The 9881-nt window shown below is 38.1% G+C and overlaps 1 protein-coding gene across 2 annotated transcripts; it reads left to right on the top strand.

Moving 5' to 3' along the window:
* The first annotated feature begins 1329 nt into the window (after positions 1 to 1329).
* LOC122082681 (NADP-dependent glyceraldehyde-3-phosphate dehydrogenase) lies at positions 1330 to 8269 on the top strand. Of its 2 annotated transcripts, XM_042650404.1 has the most exons (10): positions 1404 to 1697; positions 2259 to 2452; positions 2543 to 2671; positions 5415 to 5534; positions 5706 to 5842; positions 6238 to 6393; positions 6482 to 6860; positions 7619 to 7735; positions 7850 to 7975; positions 8007 to 8269. In XM_042650404.1, the coding sequence occupies exons 1-9, from the start codon at positions 1553 to 1555 to the stop codon at positions 7961 to 7963; spliced, it is 1491 nt and encodes a 496-aa protein (XP_042506338.1). In that variant the 5' UTR covers positions 1404 to 1552; the 3' UTR covers positions 7964 to 7975; positions 8007 to 8269. The 2 variants fall into 2 exon arrangements, with proteins under 2 accessions (XP_042506339.1, XP_042506338.1); XM_042650405.1 differs by having other exon boundaries at positions 1330 to 1697; positions 7850 to 8269.
* The last annotated feature ends 1612 nt before the right edge of the window (positions 8270 to 9881 follow it).

The following is a 9881-nucleotide window of genomic DNA, read 5'->3' as shown; positions in this document are numbered from 1 at the left end:
CAGAATTATGCAATGGGATACCTGAATCTATTTTTGTAGGTGCTTGATATACTCAACTGCTTCCTCTAACATCTCAACAGTATTTGTTTGCTGCAAAGTAACCCAAGAAACCATGACACCGCGATTACAAAGAACCGCTAATTCAAGGTTTATTGTCTTTAGATTATAAAATCAGACACTGAGTGAACTTGGAAATTCCTCTAAACCCATGTTTTAAGTATTTATTAGATTCAACGAGATAAGCAAATTTACATTGTCCATATTGGGAACTAGTTCCTGAAGCTTCCTTATCCTGTCACTAATTCGAGTCCTCGGAACCTAATCAAGGAACAAACTATCATATAAAGAAGTAGAAATTTTCAAAGTTTCTAAAATTGGGTGTTGTTGAACTGTTTACAGGACCTTGAGAGAGACACTGGGTCTGTGAAAGAAGCTCGTCATCTTGGAATAGAGAGTCGAACCAAGTCACCAGAGTTGATCGGAACCGGGAGAGCCTTATGGTGGGCATGCCTGTCTCAACAATAGAGAAGGAGGAGAATATGGTGGATTTCAGTTGTTCTTTCACTTAAAGGTAATTTTGGCATTACACAATTAGGGGTTTTTTAGGGATTATGAAAAAATTAACTTGACTTAACAGTCAGAATTAACAGTTGGGGGCTATTAGATAGCATCTTTTTCTTGTAAGGGAGGGGAGTGATATTTTTACAAAGGTGGCATGTCCAGTTGATATTTCACCTTAATTCAGGGGAGGGGAGTGAAGTTTACCCAATAATAAAAATGCGATTGTTTGGTTGAGTCCACTTCATATCTGTGATATGAAAAATCCTACTTACATTAGATAACCCCATCGGCCATCGCTAGTAATGTCACTCAACCAGGCAGCGATCCCCCTTCCCATGTGTTTTGATTTGAACTTACTGGTTAGGTAAGCCCACGAGCCTCAAGGTGAAACGTCGTACAAAAGCTTATGCATCTTCTACTCCCCAACCAATTGCAATTTACAAAACCAACTACTCTGTTGGATTTCGACCGGCATTTATAGACCATATTTCCAGTCTACAAGAGCACGTGGTGGGACCACACCATTGCCCCCATACACTCTGGAAGCTTGGTCAAGCTACTCATCTTGGCGGGGAAACCAACGGTAACTAAATATTTAACAAAATTAATTCCACATGTGCATAGTTAACCTTAAACCCCCATAGTGGCATGACAGTAAATTACTGCCCAAATGGTGTCAAATTTGGGAATTGGGTGACGCTCACTTGGCACGCTCAAAACCAACTTAAAAGTGAGTTGGTTCAGAGTCATTGGAGAAGCGTGGTTCTATAAATACACCAAACCCAAATCCACGCTTCCACCGGTCCTCTGCTCTATTCTCCTCTCCTCTGCTGTTCTCTCCCATCTCTATAGTCTACCAATCCAACACCTAAAACAGCATAACCAAAACCAAAGAAGAACAGAAAGAGGAAATCTGTTGCAGAGAATCCTCTCCGTTAAGTTAATTCGTTTTAATTTTTCTTCTTCAGTTTCCTTTTCTGAACCATCGAGAATGGCAGGGACCGGGGTGTTTGCAGAGATTTTAGAAGGAGAAGTCTTCAAGTACTACTCCGATGGAGAGTGGAAGACATCATCTTCTGGGAAGTCTGTTTCGATCATCAATCCTACCACGAGAAAGACTCAGTACAAGGTTCAAGGTAAATGATCTCCTAAAGTACAAGTGTTGAGCAATCTCGTTTTATTGGGCTTGATTTTTCATTTTAATTCTCTGTTTATTGAGATTTTTAGTTTTTGTATCTTTATTACTTTAGTTGAAGGTTCTCGGTTCTAGTTTCAGGTTTGATTTGAATTTGTTCTCTGCTTTTTGGCTGGAAGCTTGAATTCGACGTTTTCACTCGAATTCTTTCTGATATTTGGACGATCGGCTTGAATTCGTTTACTGATCGTTTTTCTTCTTGGATTCGTCAGAAATTTTCTTACCTAATCTCGATTACTAAATCCGAATGCCCAATTCTAACGACTAAGTTGTCTGAATCGTTGTCCGAAATTGCTTATTTTCGACAGATACAGTTGAACTGATTTAAGAAAGTTGAAAACTGAAAATTTCCTTCGTGGAGCGGTTCTGAATTCCTTTTCGGGACGACGAGCATTGCTAACTAAGTGAATCGTCGGTTCTGCTAGGCAGCCGATTCCTATTTAAGTCGTTCTGGTTTTTGAGTTTCTCCTAATTAAAATTTCCTTTTTTTTCTTCACAACAGCTTGTACGCAAGAAGAGGTGAACAAGGTTATGGAATCGGCGAAAAGCGCCCAAAAGGCATGGGCGAAGACACCGTTGTGGAAGAGAGCGGAGCTGCTTCACAAGGCGGCCGCGATCTTGAAAGAACACAAAGCTCCCATTGCAGAGTGCCTCGTTAAAGAGATCGCAAAGCCTGCCAAGGACGCTGTCACTGAGGTATATCTGTAAAAATTAAACGGAGAAACCGTTCTATTTGTGCAATTCGAATTCTGAAACTTATCTAGAATTCGGAAATGGTGATTGAAGGTTGTGAGGTCTGGAGATCTAGTGTCGTACTGCGCAGAGGAAGGGGTGAGGATTCTGGGAGAAGGGAAGTTTCTTGTCTCCGATAGCTTCCCTGGAAACGAGAGGACCAAATACTGTCTTTCCTCCAAGGTATATTCTGATTCTCATATTCTCGTTCTCATCACAAAGCCCTCTCTTTACTTCGTTTTTCGTGCCTGGTGTGAGTGACGAGTGACGAGTGACGAGTGACGAGTGTGCCATCCTGATCGTGATCGTGATCGTGATCTCCAGATGGCTCACTTTCTAAACGATGACGAGATATGCTATCCGTTATTCATGGCCACGTGGCAGTTTATGTGGTGTCCCATTATTCGAGGGTAAATCAGGGGAAAAACAATAAATAAAAGGGAACGGGGAGGGTTCCTATAAGGTGGCGTGGCCTCTACATTAACACATGGGAGCATTAGTTGAACTTTAAAGCATCAACACAAGTGGGATTTGCCCCTTTCATGAGGGGTGGGACTATCATTTCACACTCCTCAGCGTCCAGGGCTATGCTGCCTTCTTTTTTCGTTAAAAAGAAAAAAGAATGGGCATAGAGTAATGTAAGAATGGGCATAGAGTAATGTAGATGCTTATTGTTTTATTTGCCTTGTTGTCAACCCCAGTGTATAACATTTTTGGGACTTTATTGTTCTTAAAAAAAAAAAGAGGAAAAAAATTATAACTTTATGGAACCAGTGACAACGTCTAATATATTAGTTAAAAAAAGATAATGGCTAATGAATCTCAAGATGACGCAATCTCTGCCTCATATGCTAATTTGTTAGTAGGATTAATTTTTATTTTTTTTGTAGCATTTTTTGGAAAACTTATTGGAACTTTTTTTTTGGGGGGGGGTTGTTAAGGAACTTTTTGGGAATACTTTTTTTTTCTTTCTTTCTTTTTGGATAGAAACTTATTAGGACAAATCAAAGAAAAGGAGAAAATGCAACTTAAGAATTTCTTAAGATAAAAGGGTGTCTAGTAATTATCTTAAAAACTTTAACTGGAAAAGTATTTAACTTAAAAACAGAAAATTAAGGTAAAAGGTTTTATGGAAGGCATTTTCTTTCGATGGACTCGCCTATTTTGTAATGTGGATTGGTGATGTGTTAATTTTAATAATTGAATATTTAGAGAATGGTCTAAATTGTTCGCTTGCAAATTCTATATAAATTCAATTATGAAAAAAGGCTAACACATGGCCACATGCCCAACATCTCTCTCTCTCTCTCTCTCTCTCTCTCTCTCTCTCTCTCTCTCTCTCTCTCTCTCTATATATATATATATATATATATATATATTTTCTTCCCCTTTTGAAATGATCATATACCTCTCTGTATAATGACCAGAACCCCATTGGTGCTCTACCAAAACAACCATTGGTGCTGCTTTTTACGTGCAATAAGCAGGCGGTGGTGTGCCTATCCCTCCCCCCTTCAATTATATATACCATTCCATTGTTACGCACTTTCTAGGTAGTTTGTCCATTGTCATATGCCTTCTTGGTAGTCTGATTTTAAAAGCTTTATTTTGTCACATGCAAATTCCAATTGAGATGAAGCATGAAGGGACCATTTGATCTACAACCCTAAAAAAATTCTGCCCTTGTCAGCATGGTTTCTAAAATCGAATCAGCCAATTCAGATTATATCAGCTGTGACTGGTTCCCACTGATTTTGCTCTGTTTCCTGGCGATTCTGGCCGATTCCCGTTAATTCTACTCTGTTTCTGGCCAAGTCTGAGGCCGGTTTTCAAAACCTTGCTCATCAGTCCTACTATGTGCTACAAATAAGTGGACCATTCATGTAGACCTGTGTCCATAAATTTTGTATTAACATAAATGCCTGTAGACGGGGATAGGAATTTCAGAAAGGGATATGAGAATGGGTCCTGAACTTGTGGAAACAGGACTGTCGTTTGTAACACTTTTGAAATGAAGTTTCTTTTTTTCTTTTTTTTTAAGGAGAGGAAAAAAAATTCAAAACATGGCAGGGGAGACATGGTTGAGATGTCCCACAAAGTTTCCATGCAGAATAACCAAGAATACTGTATATTAGCCTCATTAGCAGCCATTAACAGGGCAAAAATCGGAGGAGGACTTTATTAGCCTTGTCAGCCTCTCATAGCAGAAATCAGGATGTGGATCCTGCTAAGGCAACCAATGTGATTTGTGAAATCATTCCTATCTTTCACCAAAACTTGGCTCCTAGGGTGGTGGTAAACATCCCTCCCCTTTCAGTTTGTGGCCCAGAAACCAGTGGGTTTCCTATTCTTCTTTGGATTGAGTTGATAAAGTGCTTTTGCCGAGTTGGGATTACCTACCAGAATTAGTACGCTTTATGATTGCATATTTTTTATAAGCTAGTAAAAAATTAAAAAACATAGGAAAGGATAGTAGAGATGATATATTGGATACTAATTGACATAATATTATTCAGTAAGCACAAAGTAGGTAGTGAAATAAATGATCACATTTGGAAAATATTTGTTCTAAAAAACCATAGAAAAACAAAGGAATTGTTGTCCAAAATCCAGAATACTCCTTCGACTTAGTTTCGGGCAACTGGAGTCAAACCATCAATAAAAAAAATTCACTGGATTGAACTGTTAGTGGTTTTGTAGAATAATATCATTGGATGGGAGGCAAGTTCTCCTTGGAATCAAAAACATGTTTTTATTTCAAACTCAACACAACGAGAAATGTTACCTTCCATGCTCTAAGAGCAGGAGGAAAGAGAGGATGTGAATTGGTGCCATGTCTTCTTATACAAAAGAATATTGATTTCAATGCGAATTGATGCCATGTCTTCTTATACAAAAGAATATTGATTTTTATTTCTTATTGCAGATTCCACTTGGGGTCATTCTGGCAATCCCACCTTTCAACTATCCTGTCAACCTAGCTGTCTCAAAAATTGGTCCTGCACTGATTGCTGGAAACTCCCTTGTACTCAAGCCTCCAACTCAGGTATCCCACCATACAGCCCTTCCTGGTCCTTGATAAGTAGTCCAAGGTCACATATGCTTGCACATGTGCTGATATCAAGATGCACCATCCTGATGGACTGTGCTATTTGTCCTTTGCTTGTTTTTATTATTTGAGTTGATTCCAATTTCATATTTCCTTTGGTCCTTTCAGGGAGCTGTTGCTGCTCTCCACATGGTACATTGCTTTCACTTGGCTGGTTTTCCTAAAGGCCTAATTAGTTGTGTCACCGGAAAAGGTTCTGAGATTGGGGATTTCCTCACAATGCATCCTGGAGTTAACTGTATAAGGTACCTTTTATCTCTATCAGCTCTTTGTCACTCCATATGCTTGTACTTCAACTCCATTATTTTGTTTTGTTTGTTTTTTTTTTTTTTTTTTTTTTGCTAGGGATCAGCAAAAGAAATATATTAATAATAAATAAAAAATACAGAGAGTCTGGACAATCCTAGACAATAACAAGAAAAGAAAAAAAAAAAGAAGAACCTGAATTAGGGCTCCACCTTCGTCAAAGCCATCAATAGAGAAACCCAGCTCCCCAAATTGACTTGAACCTCACCTTCGGCAAAGCCATCAGCAAGGAAAAAGCCAGTGTCAATGATTTACAAATATGTATCTAGATCTTTTCTGTAAATCCCAGTTTGACTATACTGGTAGTCACATTTTTGTGCCTCCAATCCTTCAGCTTCACTGGTGGAGACACTGGAATTGCAATATCAAAAAAGGCTGGCATGATCCCTCTTCAAATGGAGCTTGGAGGAAAAGATGCTTGCATTGTGCTTGAAGATGCTGATTTGGATTTAGTGGCAGCAAACATCATAAAAGGAGGATTCTCTTACAGGTGAAGGAAGATATCCATGCTTATCACTAAGAACCTTTTCTCTACCTTTTCAGTTTGCAGTTCCCTGACTACTTTGCATCTGTAACAGTGGTCAAAGATGCACAGCTGTGAAGGTCATCTTGGCAATGGAGTCCATAGCTAATGCTCTTGTTGAGAAAGTCAAGGCCAAAGTAGCAAAATTGACTGTTGGACCACCAGAAAATGATTGTGACATCACCCCAGTTGTGTCAGAATCATCAGCAAACTTCATTGAGGGGTTGGTAATGGATGCCAAGAAGAAGGGAGCAACCTTTTGCCAGGAGTACAGGAGGGAAGGAAATCTCATCTGGCCCTTGTTGTTGGATAATGTTCGACCTGATATGAGGATTGCATGGGAGGAGCCATTTGGGCCTGTATTGCCGGTTATCAGGATTAACTCCGTTGAAGAAGGAATTCACCATTGCAATGCCAGCAATTTTGGCCTCCAGGTACAAAATTCGCCTACATTCTTCATATTGGATATTTGCATCCAAATGTTCATCGTTTTCTGCTGAGAAATAAAGTGAAATTCCCAGGGTCATCATACTGAGAAGGTGCCAGGTAGCTCAGCTGGAAAAGTCTTGAGCTTGTTGTGGCCAAGACCGGGATTGAGTCCATCCTTCATCCTCCCCCTCCCCCTCCCTTGTCCCTGCCACCCCCAATACTCCAAGTGATTGTAATTGGGGGGGGGGGGGGGGGGTTGCAACGATCTCTTTCTAGTCTTCACCTAGAACACATTCTCTCTCGTAGTCCTGCAGCCCAACAATCATGTTTATGATTCTCTGATCACTTAAAATCATTTGTTCCATGTATAACTCATATTGATTGATGTGTTCAGTTTTCCACAATTGGTGTACAATGTGGAAGATGGTCTATCTTTGTTGTATGGGCCAGATCAATGAGCTCCTTACAGCATACACCTTTCAATCCTTTTCGTTTTCATCTCTAAATTTCATGCTTATGAGTAGTGTTATTATTTTGCTGGAAGTTGAAATAGTGAAGCTTCTAAGCTGAAGCAGTTGTGCCAAAAAGAAAGCAGTAGTAGTAGTAGTTGCAATTTGATGCTATCTGTTTGGGATGGTTTAGTGAAATCATATTTTGTGAACAACACTTAAAAGGATAGAATTATTACTAATTCCCTCTTTACAGGAAAAAGAATTATATTATATTTGTCATTATTTATGCTAATTAATGTCGAAATACATAGGGCTGTGTCTTCACAAGAGACATCAACAAAGCAATTTTGATTAGCGATGCAATGGAGACAGGAACAGTTCAAATCAATTCGGCACCAGCTCGTGGACCAGACCATTTTCCTTTTCAGGTACATTTGATTTATCTAAACCTGAGAATTAGTGTTTCTGATTTTGGTATTTATAGGTTTTAAACTACCTTAAGCTTTCATATTGGAGGTTACAACAAGCATTACTTGTGGCAGGGTCTGAGAGACAGTGGAATTGGTTCTCAAGGAATCACCAACAGTATTAACATGATGACCAAGATCAAGAGCACTGTAATCAACTTACCTGCTCCTTCGTATACCATGGGTTAATATGCCTATTAGGAAATTATCAATTCTGTTGTAATTAAACTAGTAAAATCAGCAGTGGATCATCGCCATGTTAAATTTAGTTTACTTCGTTCTTCTTGGGCTATAAACAATGAAGAAACGCTTTAAACATGGATATTATGTAGTATATATGTGTAAATGTCCTCCAAACCTTCTCCTTCAATGTATAACCTTCAGTTTTGGTGGTATTGTGTAGCCTAAGATGTTTGTTCTACAATATCGGAAAAATAATATATCGGTTAATGTAAGCAGTTTTAGCTGATTTATAATATATGATCTGTTGTTGGATGTGGCACTTCTCAGAAGTACAGTAAGTTTGCCTGTTTGTTTTGGTTTAATGAGAAGCATGGTTTCCTAGCTAGCATGGGACAATCTTGGTGCATATTTTTGTATTCTTCTGGGAGACGTGGGTAAAGAGGTGCATGAAGCTTTATGTGAAAATAGGAGTTGCAATTCTTGACCCTCACTCATCAGCACACCTTAAACAATCCATTGTTTTTCCAGGTTATTAGGCTTTGTATTGTAACGTTCTAAAAAATGGATTATGTTGTTTTTTCCATTTTTTTGGAATAGAAATGAGATAAAAACTATATGGTAAACTCGGTTCAATTTTTTGTCTTTTTGAAATGAAACGGGCAGTTTTAAGGTTTTGGAGTCCCTTTGTTGGGGCATGAAAAAAGCTTGCTTTTCATACTCGAAACCGATTTAAAGTGATGAGGGGTATAAGTGGTATTTTTCACTTAAAACATAAATTTTCCCTAGCGGGTGAATGACCTACTTCAATCACACAAAACCCTAGCCTCTCTCTCTCTCTCTCTCTCTCTCTCTCTATAGAAACTTCAGGAACCAGAAAGTGGCGAAGGAAAGAATTGAAAAATATTTGTGGGTACAGAATTACTCCAAAAATATCAATAGCAGAAATGACTCACGATTATTGGAACAAACCTTGTCATACAGATCCTTATCATGATCATACTTGAAAGATTTTCCATTCAGTATATTTGGTGAGGATGTGTAACCTCCATCAGTTGATGCAAATCAACATATCTGTATCACCAGGATATGTAAATAGTTATTAAAAGTGAGAAACTAACACATGCAATTCGCGTGTAAGGACATGAAAATCTCTGTAAAATGGTTACAGGCTCCAGGAAATTAAATAATGGTGAATGAAAAATTTAGATCCTTCGACACTTAGAAAGAGTTTTAACCTATTATTTCCAATAAAAGGTAAGTATATAGTACTAATATAACATGGTAATGACATAAAATAACCAACATAATACATAATTTAGTAAAAAGAGCCTAGCACAAATGACCGAAATAACTACGGCCATCTTTGGTGTCATTTTTTTTTTTTCTTTCACAAAATTGGTTTTGGTTGCATTTGGTATCATTTATGGAGCTTGTTTCTAGTTTAAAAAAAAATGATAAATGCAAAAACCAAAAAGAGATCAAAAGCCATTTATATGTTTTGGGAAAAAATGATTTTCAATTATGTTTGCGTTGAACTTTAATGAGCATTTGCTTCAAATCCAAATATGGAAGGGTAAAGTAGTCATTTGTTTTGTAATTAGAAATCCAAGTCCCTTGGCCCCTTCTTCGGTCCAAAGTGGAGAAAAAGAGTTATAAGAAAGATGGGTGAAGGGAATCTCTTCACCTATTTTTTCAAAAAACCATTTTACCCATAGAGATACCAAACTATTTCTCACAAAAAAATCATTTTTGTCCAGTAGTTACCAAACCATTTTTATGTTTTGATAAAAAAAAATGGTTTTCATTAATGATTTTTGTTAAATAGGTAAAAATAAAAATAAAAAAATGATATCAAAGAGGCATACATGTCACACCCCAACTCCAGTAAACCCAATTTACCATTAGGAATATCGGTAGTGTGAGT

The sequence above is a fragment of the Macadamia integrifolia genome, chromosome 6 (assembly GCF_013358625.1).
Source record: "Macadamia integrifolia cultivar HAES 741 chromosome 6, SCU_Mint_v3, whole genome shotgun sequence".
Classification (NCBI taxonomy): domain Eukaryota; kingdom Viridiplantae; phylum Streptophyta; class Magnoliopsida; order Proteales; family Proteaceae; genus Macadamia; species Macadamia integrifolia.
Note: the sequence above shows the minus strand (reverse complement) of the source record. Positions and strands in the feature narration are given on the sequence as shown.